Here is a 15,582-nt window from a genome sequence, read left to right on the forward strand (position 1 = left end):
TTCACTATTATTCTACAATGCAGAAAATAGTAAAAAATAAAGAAAAACTCTTGAATGAATAGGTGTGTCCAAACTTTTGGCTGGTACTGTATGTGTGTACATTTCTAATAGATCCATAAATAGATTTATATTTTCATTAGGCTCAGTCTTCATCGCTGGAGTCTGATGACCCATCAGATGATGAAGAAGAGCTCCCAGACTCTGATGAAGAAGATGACTCCGCCTTCCCCGAGCCTTCTGGACCACTGTTCTCCTCCTTGTGTTCCCCTGACTCCTCCCTCTTGTCACCAAGACCCTCCTCTTCCTGACACTCTGGTGTTCTCCTTGGCGACAGAGGTTTTGAGGGGGCGGTCTTAGAGGTCTTAGTGGGCTTGTGGGGTTTGAGGTCACTGTTTGAGTCACTGTGTGGTGGCTGTGTGGTGGACACAGGAAGGTTAAGGCCTGGAGTGAGAAGCATCCCTGGGTAAAGCATACTGGAGAGTAACAAGGGGTTAAGAGACAGAGGGTGACTGGAGGCTGCCTGGGCAGCAGAAGCACTTAGTGGGGTGGTGGTGGAGGTGGTGGCAGAGGAACTGGAGGGGGAATGGACACTGGGGACGTGGCCGTCCCCGTCCCTGCTTTGACCTTCTGTCCTTTCACCTTTGGTGTCCGCGGTGTGGGAGAGGCCGTGGGAGTGGGAGGAGGAGGGGGCTTTGGAGGAGGCAGATGAGGGCTCCCCTCCACCTCCTTCTCTGCTTCCCTTCTTCCTCTTCCTCTGCTCAGCTCCCCCCATGGCGTCCTGTGGGGGCTTGCCCAGCAGACTCCCCATGCTCAGGAGGTTGGGAAGCCCAGCCATGCCAGAGAGCATCATGGGAAACATGGCGGCCAGGTTGTTAGCATCAGTGGGCAGGCCCATGAGGCCGGCAGTGAGCTGCAGTGACTGGAGACTTTGGAGGTTCTGCTGGAAGGCCTGTAGACTAGATAGATCCATGCCAGAGAGGAGGCTGTTGGCCAGCAGGGGGTTGAGGCCCAGGGATGGGGCCCCCTGGTTGGCTGTAGCTGCAGTCTTGGCCAGGGCGCTCTTGGGCCTCCGTCCACGCCGACTCACCTCCTCTGGTACGATGGGTCCTGTCAGGATCCGGTCAAACATGCTCTCTGGGAGGTAGCCCTGAAGCACAGACAGAGAAACACAGGGTTAGCACTCTAATCAACAACCATTACATAACTACAGTTAGAAACTGGGTAGTTCCAGCCCTGAATGTTGATTGGAAGACACCCGTGGTATATCAGACCGTATAACATGGGTATGACAAAACATGTATTTTTACTGCTCTAATTACGTTGGTAACCAGTTTATAATAGCAATAAGGCACCTCAGGGGTTTGTGGTATATGGCAAACCATATTGCGTTGTGCATAAGAACAGCCCTTAGCCGTGGTTTATTGGCCATATACCACAGCCCCTCGGCCTTATTGCTTAACTATACCACAGTTACTGCACTGACAACTAGCCAAGCTAGATACATGTAGTTCTATTATTCCTCTTTTATACACGTGAAGTAGACCTGTGGGGTGTTCTACAGCATATGAAGGAGGTAAAGGCTATCAGACTTACCGACTGCTTGACGACGTCGGCCCACTCTGGTGGAACCCCGTACTCTGGGTTCTCCTGAAGGAACCGACACAGGTCCTTTAGAGGGGGGGCGAAGGCCCCACCAACCTGGGGAGAGGACGGGAGGACAACATGAGACAAAGTAGAAGTTGTACAACCCGCACACACACACACACACACACACACACACACACACACACACAACTCACCTTGCGTGCATTTCTCCTGTTGATGATCTGGACCCTCTCCTCTCCTGTCAGACTGTTGACATCGATCTTGTTGGGGTTCCTGCAGCGATGCCTCTTCTGCTTGGGTCTACCATCCTGCTGGAATTGCTCCAGCTGCCTCTTATTCACTCCCTGAGGTGGTGAAGAGAGGGTCAGGGATACACAGGTTCAACTACAGGACTACATCCAAAACCATTTCTACTGTCAATGGAAATCATGGTTGGGGTCAATTGCATTTTGATTCAAAATGCAAATGGCATTTCTGTTTATGTCATGACCTGACTGAATATAATTGTCCGTAACCCTGACGGATGTCTATTGTAGTTGTACAGTATATTCACAGCCCTTACTAAACCCTGGGTTAGGGATAGAGGAATGGAGAATCAGAGGGTGAGGAAGAGGAAGGACTCACAGGGATGAAGGCCCCTGTGTCAGCCACAAAGCCTGGGTGTTCTTTGAGCCACAGCTCCAGCTCCCTCCTCCTGGGGGCATCGTCTCCGGCCAGACGGGTCCCATCTTTCAGGTTGATGACAGAGACCCTGCTCTCTGTGTCCATAGGGCCCTGGGCCCCTAGGGGGTTACCCTGCCCTGAGGCAATAGACAGCCCAGTGCCAGCCTGACTCATACCACCCCACGCCGGGGGCACCTGGAGATGCAGGGTAGACATCATCCCATCAGTGAATTTCTAGTGGCTAGTATTTGTATAGGCATGCTAGCACACCCTTCATACGGCCTCCTATACTTCAGTACACACAGTAAATCCTATATTTAATTTTCAATTGCTAGGTAAACACATTTAGGCATACTCTTCAAACTTTAAATATCTCTTAAAACCATGCAATCACATGTAGTTTTCCAGTATCCAGTGTTTAAGGACTAAATGTTTGAAGGACCTAAGATGGCAAGATAGGAGTGAGAGGATTGACAGGGAAGACATAGAGCCCCAAAGAGAAGAGAGAAAGGTAAATTAAGATCTTACGCTTTCAGGCACGGCTGGTCCTCTTTTCCTGTTCATAAAGAGCAGGTCCATCCCCTCCACATTCTTCCTCCTTCCTCTCCTCCTCTTCACCACCGGCTGGCCGTCCATACCTCCATTCAGCTTCATCTGACCTGCCAGACCTGTAGAGGCTGGAAACACACAAACAACGTGTCCCAGATTAAAACAGAAGACTAAAGCAATACACACCATCACGATCATGAATGTACAACATATGGGGAAATGTATCTTTGCTGCCATCTAGTGATATCAAATAAAAAGCTCACAGTTTAGCTTTGAGATTTCTCATGAAGGGTATTCTTTACCAGACAGGAATGAACTTTCAATTGTATAAACTAACAATACATTGCTGTTAAAACAGGACTTTGTGGTCAGCCCTAGTCTGTATGTACCTTGTGGGAAGCTTGCAGCCTGGGGCTTGGTGAAGTCAGCCAGACTGGTGTCTGAGGCACTCTGGAGCTCATGGAGCTTTGTAAGGTACTGCTGCTGGCTAAGGGGCCCCTCCTCAGGCTCCAGGGGCCTCTTCAGGGGCTGGCCGGGCCCCTGCTTCTGGAAGGTCAGCTTCAGACCCCCCTCCTGCTGCAGAGAGAGGGGCGGTCAGTCAATTACACAGAAACACAAGGTCACACTGTCTGATGGCATTGGAGCCCCTTCTACAGAAAAAAAAAACGAACCAAAACATAACAGAAAAAGGGAGGGGGTCTAAGTGCTTGTTTTGATTTTCACTGCATTGGCGCAATAGTTTGTTGGCTTGTAAGGCTTCGCTCTAAGAGCATTCTGTATTCTTGGAAGTTGGAAGTAGGGATAGTTATGGGTAGGGACACAGCATATACTGTAGCAGCTAGAAGCGTGTAGGGTAAGTTGTCTATGCAATGTCAGGAGTTTACTGAAGGACTATGTCACAGGGAAGGCTGCGGCTTTCAGCAGTCAGTGGCCATTTTATTGAATATTTGACACAAATGCTCCTCCCTCTGTTGCTATGGCAAAGTAGGCTCATAGCTAGCTACTGTAGTATCAAAGCAAGCAGGAAGCAGGCCTGCATGGTTAATAGCCCAGCTGCTATCAGCCCCATTAGAGACAGAACACCCACAGTACTAGAGCCCCATCTCAATCAGATGAACCCTCTCAAACCCCAGTGTTTCCCCACACTAAGCTTCTTATTAGCTTCCCATCCATGAACGACTGATTTATGTAAAAATGTAATTACAGCCCAGATCCCAATCCACATGGAGTGGGTAGAAATTAAAGAGGGTATTACTATTAAACAAATCAGTGTTGTAGGCAGCAGCCAAAACAGCAAAATCTAAATCCCCAACAAAACATGCTGAAACACCACAGTTAGGCTTTGGAGTAGTGTGGGGTCCTACGAGAGGGGAGTAACGGAAATCAACATACTTCATTCATTTTCACTGAGAACTCCTTTTCTCCTGCAACATGCTTCTTCACCTTTGAACCCTGAGGGGAGGCAGAGGGGTCCTCTGAGGCCGAGGCGGAAGCTGAGCAGAGGTTGCTGCTGTTGTTGGCCGCAGCTGCATTGTCCAGGAGCTTGGTGGTGTAGAAGGAGGCTACGGCCCCTCCTGCCTCGTACGACCGCCGGGCCCCCGGCCACTTCCCCTTCAGCACTGCTTGGCAGATACTGTCCAGACGGTTGATCATCACACGGTCCTACAGGGGGACAGGGGACATTATAAAACAAGTTGTTTGGATCCTGGATGCTGATTGGCTTTTGCCCGGACTATATCATCTGGTGGAAGGATGAAATAAAACTGGATTAACATGAACAGCACCCTCCTAAGGGCTGTTTCAACATGGTTGGGATTCTCAGGAAACTAACTCAGGCTAGAACTGAAACACTAAGAGGTTTGGTGTGTGTGTTTACCTTGGGCCAGTAGGATGCAGCCAGCATGTATCCTCCCTGGAAGGGGTGGTGGTGTGAGTTGTTGCTGCCGTTCTCTGTCACGTGACTGTCCTGCATCTCATCCTGAGTGGTGCTGAGAGACGCCACACTGTCTTCATCAAATCCCTTCACGATGGCCACTGTCGGGACTGGAAGAACATGCAATATAACTCTACTTCAGAAAACCTCAAAATATACAACACAACTTCAGACAGCCTAACTACCTTGGCATATTTACAACTTTGATTGCCTCAACGGTACTGTAAAAGTCTTTCACCGCAAGAACCAAAAGAATAATAGCAGCACTCACCCTTGATCTTTCCTTCCTCTCCCTCACTCTCACTGTTAACAGAGGAAGATGAAGATGAGGAAGAGGAAGATGAGGAGCCTGATGAGCATGATGAAGATGAAGAGGAGCTGGATCCGGAGCGCGAGGAGGAAGAGGACGACGATGACGATGATGAAGAAGATCGTGATGAAGAGCTGGACGAGGAGCCGTCCGAGTCGGAGTCTGATGCTGCGGAGGTGGCTCGTCTGGCCTCTCTTCGACTTCTTTTATTGGCTTTCTTCTCTTTCCTGGCGGCTGAGTTGGGTGTGAGTGGCTTGGTCCGTGCCGCCACCATGTGGCTCTCGTTCTCTACTTTCACCACCCCCAGGTCAGGCTTCTCCTCTATCCCTGTAGGGGTGAGAGGGGCAGGCTGGGGACTCCACCTCTCCACCTGTTCCCCTCTCTCCATGCGCTCCACCCCCTCCGAGAAAGGTTCTTCTTTGGGCACTGCCCCCGGGATGTCCTCCCACTCCCTCTGGGCAGGCACAGGGCACTCTGCCAAGGCTGGGTCTCTACTAGCCTGGTACTGGGGGTTCAGGAGCGGAGTAGGGGTCTGGGATGGCAGTTGGACTCCTTTATTCTGGCTGTAGTTACGCTGGGCAGCCATGAAGCAGAGCTCTGGGTCTCGGAGGATGTGGTAGTCTGTGCGGCTGACGCCGTGCTTGGCGGCCCCAATTAGGAGGTCTCGGTCGTGGGTACTGGTCTCCCACCACACGGGCAGGTCCGAGCCCAGCTGGCACAGGGGCAGGCGCTCATAGAGCAAGGGGTGGCGCAGGACCTGTTCCCTGACCTGGCGTAGCAGCTCTACTCTGTAGAGGGTACGAGATGCACGCTCCTCTGTGATGGGCTGAATGGACAGAGAGGGGTCCACCGCTGTGTCTAGAGAGAGGGAGAGAGAGAATAAGGCTGTCCTGCATAATTCATACATCTGTGTTTGCATTTTCTGTGGACTCATTCCACTCACTGTTTAACTTTCCATTGATCGTTAACCTTATCACATGCTTGTTTCCCCAGCACTTCCTTAAATCATTAACCTTGACATACATAGTGTATGTAGCACATTATCAGCAGGTATTAGTAAGCACAACTCCTCTAATAAACAACACAGTATACAGCTTACAAGTATATTGACTTCCACACCCTTTCTACAGGTGGCACAGCACAGATGAACAGTATCTCTCTCACCTCCTTCTCTGGGTGGCAGGCGACACACTCTCCTGCACATGGCAGTGAAGGCCCACAGGTACTTCTGCAGACTCTCGTCTGTCTTCTTGTGCAGCCGAGCCATGGCTCTGAACTTGGTCCAGTCGAAACGGCCCAGGTCTGGGTCAAACACCACACCAAAGGTAGATACCACACGGTAAAAATCAGCTTCCTCTCGCCTCGTCCATCTGGGGAGAGGGAGGGAGAGAGAAACAGAGAGAAAGAAAAACAGGGGTAGAGATAGAGATATACACAGAGAGAGGAAGGACAGAAAGAGGAAGAGAGAATGAGACAGTGGTATAAGTTATAGACCGTGGCTAACTTTACGTTTCTGTCCAGGCCTTGCAGCTTCACTCACCTCTGCTGGCGTTCTATCTTGGCGGCCATCTTGGGGTTGATAGTGTCGTTGAGGGTGGGTGGCAGGGGACACAGTGAGGGCGTGACCTGGGTGGTGTGCTGGGTCTGGTGGATGTGGAGGATCTGTCTGGACTTGGTGTAGCGCTGAGAGGCTGTGATCAGACGTCTCAGTCTGGCTGTTAGTACTGAGGAGGAGGGCCAGTAGGCTGCATCTCCTCCTCCTCCACCTAACCCTTCCATCATCACTGGTGCACCCTCTGGAGAGCACATACACACAACACACACATTGTTTAACCTGGGAGAATGCTTTTTAAGTTGTTTTATAGTAGTGAAAGAAGTTGTAGTAGTTTCAGTGGTAGTAGCACTAGTAGTAGTGACTGTTTGTAATAGTAGTGACTGGTGCTAGTAGCAGTAGTAGTTGTAGTAGTACTGGTGGTGACTGGTAGTAGTAGTAGTAGTAGTAGTAGTACTGGTGGTGACTGGTAGTAGTAGTAGCAGTGACTGTTAGTAGTAGTAGTAGTAGCAGCAGTGACTTTCCGGCTACCCGGATAAAGCACTAAATAAACTTCAGTTGGTGCTAAATACGGCTGCTAGAATCCTGACTAGAACCAAAAAATTTGATCATATTACTCCAGTGCTAGCCTCTCTACACTGGCTTCCTGTCAAAGCAAGGGCTGATTTCAAGGTTTTACTGCTAACCTACAAAGCATTACATGGGCTTGCTCCTACCTATCTCTCTGATTTGGTCCTGCCGTACATACCTACACGTACGCTACGGTCACAAGACGCAGGCCTCCTAATTGTCCCTAGAATTTCTAAGCAAACAGCTGGAGGCAGGGCTTTCTCCTATAGAGCTCCATTTTTATGGAACGGTCTGCCTACCCATGTCAGAGACGCAAACTCGGTCTCAACCTTTAAGTCTTTACTGAAGACTCATCTCATCAGTGGGTCATATGATTGAGTGTAGTCTGGCCCAGGAGTGGGAAGGTGAACGGAAAGGCTCTGGAGCAACGAACCGCCCGTGCTGTCTCTGCCTGGCCGGTTCCCCTCTTTCCACTGGGATTCTCTGCCTCTAACCCTATTACAGGGGCTGAGTCACTGGCTTACTGGGGCTCTCTCATGCCGTCCCTGGAAGGGCTGCGTCACCTGAGTGGGTTGATTCACTGATGTGGTCATCCTGTCTGGGTTGGCGCCCCCCCTTGGGTTGTGCCATGGCGGAGATCTTTGTGGGCTATACTCAGCCTTGTCTCAGGATGGTAAGTTGGTGGTTGAAGATATCCCTCTAGTGGTGTGGGGGCTGTGCTTTGGCAAAGTGGGTGGGGTTGTATCCTTCCTGTTTGGCCCTGTCCGGGGGTGTCCTCGGATGGGGCCACAGTGTCTCCTGACCCCTCCTGTCTCAGCCTCCAGTATTTATGCTGCAGTAGTTTATGTGTCGGGGGGCTAGGGTCAGTTTGTTATATCTGGAGTACTTCTCCTGTCCTATTCGGTGTCCTGTGTGAATCTAAGTGTGCGTTCTCAAATTCTCTCCTTCTCTCTTTCTTTCTCTCTCTCGGAGGACCTGAGCCCTAGGACCATGCCCCAGGACTACCTGACATGATGACTCCTTGCTGTCCCCAGTCCACCTGGCCGTGCTGCTGCTCCAGTGTCAACTGTTCTGCCTTATTAAGATTCGACCATGCTGGTCATTTATGAACATTTGAACATCTTGGCCATGTTCTGTTATAATCTCCACCCGGCACAGCCAGAAGAGGACTGGCCACCCCACATAGCCTGGTTCCTCTCTAGGTTTCTTCCTAGGTTTTGGCCTTTCTAGGGAGTTTTTCCTAGCCACCGTGCTTCTACACCTGCATTGCTTGCTGTTTGGGGTTTTAGGCTGGGTTTCTGTACAGCACTTTGAGATATCAGCTGATGTACGAAGGGCTATATAAATACATTTGATTTGATTTGACTGGTAGTAGTAGTAGCGGTGACTGGTTGTAGTAGTAGTAGTAGTAGCAGTAGCAGTGACTGGTAGTAGTTGTGACTGGTAGTAGTAGTAGTAGCAGTAGCAGTGACTGGTGGTAGTAGTAGTAGTAGTAGTAGTAGTAGTAGTACTGGTGGTGACTGGTAGTAGTAGTAGTAGTAGTAGTAGTGGTGACTGGTAGTAGTAGTAGTAGTAGTAGTAGTAGTAGTACTGGTGGTGACTGGTAGTAGTAGTAGCAGTGACCGGTAGTAGTAGTAGTAGTAGTAGTAGCAGCAGTGACTGGTAGTAGTAGTAGTGACATGTAGTAGTAGTAGTGACATGTAGTAGTAGTGACTGGTAGTAGTAGTAGTAGCAGTAGCAGTGACTGGTAGTAGTAGTAGTAGCAGTAGCAGTGACTGGTGGTGGTAGTAGTAGTACTGTTGGTGAGTGGTAGTAGTAGTAGCAGTAGTACTTTTGGCGACTGGTAGTAGTAGTAGTACTGGTGGTGACTGGTAGTAGTAGTAGTAGTAGCAGCAGCGGTAGTAGTACTGGTGGTGACTGGTAGTAGTAGTAGTAGTAGTAGTAGTAGTAGTACTGGTGGTGACTGGTAGTAGTAGTAGTAGTAGTAGTAGTACTGGTGGTGACTGGTAGTAGTAGTAGTAGTAGTAGTAGTAGTAGTAGTAGTATTAGCAGTAGTACTGGTGGTGACTGGTAGTAGTAGTAGTAGTAGCTGGTAGTAGTAGTACTGGTGGTGACTGGTGGTAGTAGTAGTAGTAGTAGTAGTAGTACTGGTGGTGACTGGTAGTAGTAGTAGCAGTGACTGGTAGTAGTAGTAGTAGTAGTAGTAGTAGTAGTAGTAGTAGTAGTAGTAGTAGTGGTGACTGGTTGTAGTAGTAGTAGTAGTAGTAGTAGTAGTAGTAGTAGTAGTAGTAGTAGTAGTAGTGACTGGTAGTAGTAGTAGTAGTGACCCTTCCATCATCACTGGTGCACCCTCTGGAGAGCACACATACACAACACACACATTGTTTAACCTGGGAGAATGCTTTTTAAGTTGTTTTATAGTAGTGGAAGAAGTTGTAGTAGTTTCAGTGGTAGTAGCACTAGTAGTAGTGACTGTTTGTAATAGTAGTGACTGGTGCTAGTAGCAGTAGTAGTAGTTGTTGTTGTAATAGTAGTGACTGGTAGTAGTAGTACTGGTGGTGCCTGGTAGTAGTAGTAGCAGTGACTGGTAGTAGTAGTAGTAGTAGTAGTTGTAGTAGTACTGGTGGTGACTGGTAGTAGTAGTAGTACTGGTGGTGACTGGTAGTAGTAGTAGTAGCAGTGACTGTTAGTAGTAGTAGTAGTAGCAGTGACTGGTAGTAGTAGTAGCAGTGACTGGTAGTAGTAGTAGCAGTAGTGACTGGTAGTAGTAGTAGCAGTAGTGACTGGTAGTAGTAGTAGTAGTAGTAGTGACATGTAGTAGTAGAAGTAGTAGTAGTGACATGTAGTAGTAGAAGTAGTAATTGTAGTAGTAGTAGTAGTAGTAGTAGCAGTGACTGGTAGTAATAGTGACTGGTAGTAGTAGTAGTGACTTGTAGTAGCAATATTTGTAGTAGTGACATGTAGTAGTAGTGACTGGTAGTAGCAGTAGTGGCAGGTAGTAGTAGTAGTAGCAGTGGTGACTGGTAGTAGTAGTGACTGGTAGGAGTAGTAGTGACTTGTAGTAGCAATATTTGTAATAGTAGTAGTGACTGGTAGTAGTGACTTGTACTAGATATTGTAATACGATGTGTATTGGTTGTGATAGTACAAAAGCTGAGTAGAAAGAGACTGAATAGCAAGATGTAACTGACCTCCAGGGTTGTCTGTGACAACCAGGTCTCCAGGAGAGGAGGCGTCATCCTATGGAGGAGAGAAGTGTGTTAAAACACTGAACACAGAACTGGACACAATAACACTCAAAACAACCTGTATTGTCTAGTCTCTACAGGGGCAGAGAATACACATGCCAGTCAGTGTGTACAGCAGCCTTATCTGTTGCTGTGCTGGCTCTGTTCTGCCCCCGTTCACTGTGGCCTCACCTCCATATCGTCCTTCAGCAAGGCTGGGGCAGGCTTGTATTCTGGGTCATCCACGTCCCTGCAAACACAGATAACAACCGTCAGTCAGTCTGCCAGCCTGCCAGTCAGTAAGTCAGCCAGTTATTCAGTCAGTCAGCAAGGGCCACACAAGGTAACAGACAGGGGAACTTGCAGGCCGCTCCTAACAGCTCTGAACTAAACACGGACTCAGACTCACTTCAGAAAAGGTTTTTACAATAATATCAGTGTCTGGTTTCTTCCTTTTCTATCATAGTTTTATGACTGGTTATAAAAAGCGATACAACAACTGAAACTTTTTAAGTGTGTCATTGTGTGTCTAAGCCCTGTCTGAGTCAGTGGAGGAGACCGACAAGCTAACTACCTGACTCAAGTCAGTCAGTCATGATGTGTAATGTTACCTACCCATCCATGAAGTCATTGGCTCTCTGTTCAGCAGCGATGGCCTTCTCGTCTGGCCGGCCCACCCGCTCTAGGAAGCAGAGGGCAGGGTCTGCACGCACTGTGTTATACTTCTCATAACCTGTATAGTGGACCACAGTGGAGAGGTAAGCAAACAGAGGTTAGAACTTGGAAACATGAAGAGATAAAAAACAAACATACAGCTGGCCACTTTCCCCCAAAGGTGAGTGTGACAGCTGCCATCCAGTGTTAACTACATCCCTGTGGAAGAACATGAAAACACATACAGTACATTTTCCACATGACACTAACTCAGAATTGTACATACTACACCGTATCTGATGAATTCCCCCTGACCCTTTTTCAATCTCTACATTTGACTTGGCTCTGTTCCTATATCCATTCTAGTAAACTCACTTAGAATATATGCCCAATACATCATAGTTTAATGACTGTATCACACATTAGTATCACACATTCTAGATGTCTCAGGCCTGTGGGTCAGTTAGCACATCCCTGGTCCCTGTTGTTGACTCACCGTGCTTGTAGACCCCCAACAGCAGACACTTGTCAGAGATGTTGTCCCACCACAGGGCTGGTAGCTCAGAGCTGTCGGGCTCAGGAACCCAGATCTTGATCTCACTGATGAGGAGGGGGTGTGGACAGAACACAACATGACAGGAGGAACAGGGATTTATGGGTACAACAGCATAGGGGACTCATGGGTACTATGACAGCTGGGTTTCCATCCCAACATAGATTCTCAGATAAGCAACAGCGTGGTACACCCAAAACCATGAGCTCCGATAAGACTTTTAGGTCAGCATCAAGGCTGAAAATGTCTCTGGGGACTAAAAATACTCAACGTTTTTCCTCACCCACTTCTGTATACCCTCCTCAATAGTATTGGTTCTGAGAAGCTGCTGATCCATCTTTAAACAGCAGGTGGAGTGACTACTGACTTTCCCCTGAGTCGGACTAGCCGTGCCCTCCTTCAGACATGGACTTTCCTTCCCTGAGTCTGACAAGCTGTGCCCTCCTTCATACATGGACTTTCCTGACCTGAGTCTGACTAGCTGTGCCCTCCTTCAGACATGGACTTTCCTTCCCTGAGTCTGACAAGCTGTGCCCTCCTTCATACATGGACTTTCCTGACCTGAGTCTGACTAAGCCGTGCCCTTCTTCATACATGCTGTGCCCTCCTTCAGACATGGACTTTCCTGACCTGAGTCTGACTAGCTGTGCCCTCCTTCAGACATGGACTTTCCTTCCCTGAGTCGGACTAGCCGTGCCCTCCTTCATACGTGGACTTTCCTGACCTGAGTCTGACTAGCCGTGCCCTTCTTCATACATGGACTTTCCTTCCCTGAGTCTGACTAGCCGTGCCCTCCTTCAGACATGGACTTTCCTGACCTGAGTCTGACTAACTGTGCCCTCCTTCATACATGGACTTTCCTTCCCTGAGTCTGACAAGCTGTGCCCTCCTTCATACATGGACTTTCCTGACCTGAGTCTGACTAGCTGTGCCCTCCTTCAGACATGGACTTTCCTTCCCTGAGTCTGACAAGCTGTGCCCTCCTTCATACATGGACTTTCCTGACCTGAGTCTGACTAGCTGTGCCCTCCTTCATACATGGACTTTCCTGACCTGAGTCTGACTAGCTGTGCCCTCCTTCAGACATGGACTTTCCTTCCCTGAGTCTGACTAGCTGTGCCCTCCTTCATACATGGACTTTCCTGACCTGAGTCTGACTAGCTGTGCCCTCCTTCAGACATGGACTTTCCTTCCCTGAGTCGGACTAGCCGTGCCCTCCTTCATACGTGGACTTTCCTGACCTGAGTCTGACTAGCCGTGCCCTTCTTCATACATGGACTTTCCTTCCCTGAGTCTGACTAGCCGTGCCCTCCTTCAGACATGGACTTTCCTGACCTGAGTCTGACTAACTGTGCCCTCCTTCATACATGGACTTTCCTTCCCTGAGTTTGACTAGCCGTGCCCTCCTTCAGACATGGACTTTCGTTTCCTGAGTCTGACTAGCTGTGCCCTCCTTCAGACATGGACCTTCCTTCCCTGAGTCTGACTAGCTGTGCCCTCCGTTATACATGAACCTTCCTTCCCTGAGTCTGACTAGCTGTGCCCTCCTTCAGACATGGACCTTCCTTCCCTGAGTCTGACTAGCCGTGCCCTCCGTTATACATGGACCTTCCTTCCCTGAGTCTGACTAGCTGTGCCCTCCTTCAGACATGGACCTTCCTTCCCTGAGTCTGACTAGCTGTGCCCTCCTTCAGACATGGACCTTCCTTCCCTGAGTCTGACTAGCCGTGCCCTCCGTTATACATGAACCTTCCTTCCCTGAGTCTGACTAGCTGTGCCCTCCTTCAGACATGGACTTTCCTTCCCTGAGTCTGACTAGCTGTGCCCTCTGGACCTTAGTCTGACTATGGACCTTCCTTCCTTCCCTGAGTCTGACTAGCTGTGCCCTCCTTCAGACATGGACCTTCCTTCCCTGAGTCTGACTAGCTGTGCCCTCCGTTATACATGGACCTTCCTTCCCTGAGTCTGACTAGCTGTGCCCTCCTTCAGACATGGACCTTCCTTCCCTGAGTCTGACTAGCTGTGCCCTCCTTCAGACATGGACTTTCCTTCCCTGAGTCTGACTAGCTGTGCCCTCCGTTATACATGAACCTTCCTTCCCTGAGTCTGACTAGCTGTGCCCTCCGTTATACATGGACCTTCCTTCCCTGAGTCTGACTAGCTGTGCCCTCCGTTATACATGGACCTTCCTTCCCTGAGTCTGACTAGCTGTGCCCTCCTTCAGACATACATGAACCTTCCTTCCCTGAGTCTGACTAGCTGTGCCCTCCTTCAGACATGGACCTTCCTTCCCTGAGTGACTAGCTGTGCCCTCCGTTATACATGGACCTTCCTTCCCTGAGTCTGACTAGCTGTGCCCTCCTTCAGACATGGACCTTCCTTCCCTGAGTCTGACTAGCTGTGCCCTCCTTCAGACATGGACTTTCCTTCCCTGAGTCTGACTAGCTGTGCCCCCCGTTATACATGAACCTTCCTTCCCTGAGTCTGACTAGCTGTGCCCTCCTTCAGACATGGACCTTCCTTCCCTGAGTCTGACTAGCCGTGCCCTCCGTTATACATGAACCTTCCTTCCCTGAGTCTGACTAGCTGTGCCCTCCTTCAGACATGGACCTTCCTTCCCTGAGTCTGACTAGCTGTGCCCTCCTTCAGACATGGCCTTTCCTTCCCTGAGTCTGACTAGCTGTGCCCTCTGTTATACATGGACCTTCCTTCCCTGAGTCTGACTAGCTGTGCCCTCCTTCAGACATGGACCTTCCTTCCCTGAGTCTGACTAGCTGTGCCCTCCGTTATACATGGACCTTCCTTCCCTGAGTCTGACTAGCTGTGCCCTCCGTTATACATGAACCTTCCTTCCCTGAGTCTGACTAGCTGTGCCCTCCTTCAGACATGGACCTTCCTTCCCTGAGTCTGACTAGCTGTGCCCTCCTTCAGACATGGACCTTCCTTCCCTGAGTCTGACTAGCTGTGCCCTCCGTTATACATGGACCTTCCTTCCCTGAGTCTGACTAGCTGTGCCCCCCGTTATACATGAACCTTCCTTCCCTGAGTCTGACTAGCTGTGCCCTCCTTCAGACATGGACCTTCCTTCCCTGAGTCTGACTAGCTGTGCCCTCCTTCAGACATGGTGATAGATAGAGACAGCTACAGTATGTATGGGAACAACCTGTCATGTATGGTTTATGTCCTTACTATGGAAAACATGAACAACATGGGCCTATGAATGAACAGGTTTCTATTTAAAAAGTGAATGTAAACGGAACCTTCTAAAACGATGTGTCAGCTGAATTTGCATGCCAGCAGCTTACCAGAAATCCCAAACTTAAACAAATACTGGCATAGTGCTGGCAGCCTGGCTGAACTGGTTGGCATAACATTCAGTCTAGCCTGAATAGCCACCGATCAATCCGACCATCTCAAAATAATGGATTAAATAGTGTAGTCCTCTTCAAATAATCTAATAACTGAAATTACCAATTAGAGGATAGACAGAGAGAGCATCAGTGAGCTTTGGAAATGTTGTGTTCGCCACTCTAAGGGTGTCTGTCAATGTTCAGAGCTGTTTGGTTATAAAAGAGGTGAAAGTTCAGCTCACCTGGAGTCCACGCCGTCCAGTATCTTCTGTGACTGGCTTCCCATCACCTCTTGTTTCAGGTAGTAGAGCATTCTAACCCGCAGCAACACCCTGCACACAGACACAGCCCCGCCCACGGTCACCACAAAGCCTCAGCACACACAAACGCTGAGAGAGCAGAACGGCTTTCACACGCACTCATATCCGTAAATACACACACACACGCGGGCATACAAACTCACGCATATACACACAAAATTAAAATATCACTCTCTCTCACACACATTCTCACTTTCCTCCGTGATGACTGAAACTCGTCACGGTAGATGACTGAAACACGGTGCCTAGCTCGTCACGGTAGATGACTGAAATGCTGTGCCTAGCTCGTCACGGTA

At 49.2% G+C, this 15,582-nt stretch overlaps 1 protein-coding gene across 8 annotated transcripts in view; it reads right to left on the reverse strand.

Annotated features, from left to right (window-relative positions):
- The window catches only part of LOC112264215 (chromodomain-helicase-DNA-binding protein 9-like), a 131,884-nt gene continuing 116,302 nt past the window's right edge, over positions 1–15,582 (reverse strand). For 3 of the 8 annotated variants that reach the window (XM_042331029.1, XM_042331030.1, XM_042331028.1), the window contains exons 24-39: positions 15,209–15,298; positions 11,560–11,663; positions 11,025–11,142; positions 10,602–10,659; positions 10,374–10,422; positions 6,601–6,856; positions 6,225–6,430; positions 5,022–5,918; positions 4,694–4,860; positions 4,210–4,479; positions 3,207–3,393; positions 2,797–2,945; positions 2,230–2,463; positions 1,800–1,949; positions 1,594–1,698; positions 3–1,147 (exon numbers count right to left, since the gene is read on the reverse strand). In XM_042331029.1, the coding sequence (XP_042186963.1) occupies positions 143–1,147; positions 1,594–1,698; positions 1,800–1,949; positions 2,230–2,463; positions 2,797–2,945; positions 3,207–3,393; positions 4,210–4,479; positions 4,694–4,860; positions 5,022–5,918; positions 6,225–6,430; positions 6,601–6,856; positions 10,374–10,422; positions 10,602–10,659; positions 11,025–11,142; positions 11,560–11,663; positions 15,209–15,298 (4,045 nt within the window). In that variant the 3' untranslated portion in view covers positions 3–142. Of the gene's footprint in view, positions 1,148–1,593; positions 1,699–1,799; positions 1,950–2,229; positions 2,464–2,796; positions 2,946–3,206; positions 3,394–4,209; positions 4,480–4,693; positions 4,861–5,021; positions 5,919–6,224; positions 6,431–6,600; positions 6,857–10,373; positions 10,423–10,601; positions 10,660–11,024; positions 11,143–11,559; positions 11,664–15,208; positions 15,299–15,582 lie in introns of all 8 variants that reach the window. The other 5 variants (XM_042331025.1, XM_042331024.1, XM_042331027.1 and 2 more) reach the window with 4 other exon arrangements.

The sequence above is a fragment of the Oncorhynchus tshawytscha genome, linkage group LG12 (genome assembly GCF_018296145.1).
Source record: "Oncorhynchus tshawytscha isolate Ot180627B linkage group LG12, Otsh_v2.0, whole genome shotgun sequence".
NCBI lineage: Eukaryota > Metazoa > Chordata > Actinopteri > Salmoniformes > Salmonidae > Oncorhynchus > Oncorhynchus tshawytscha.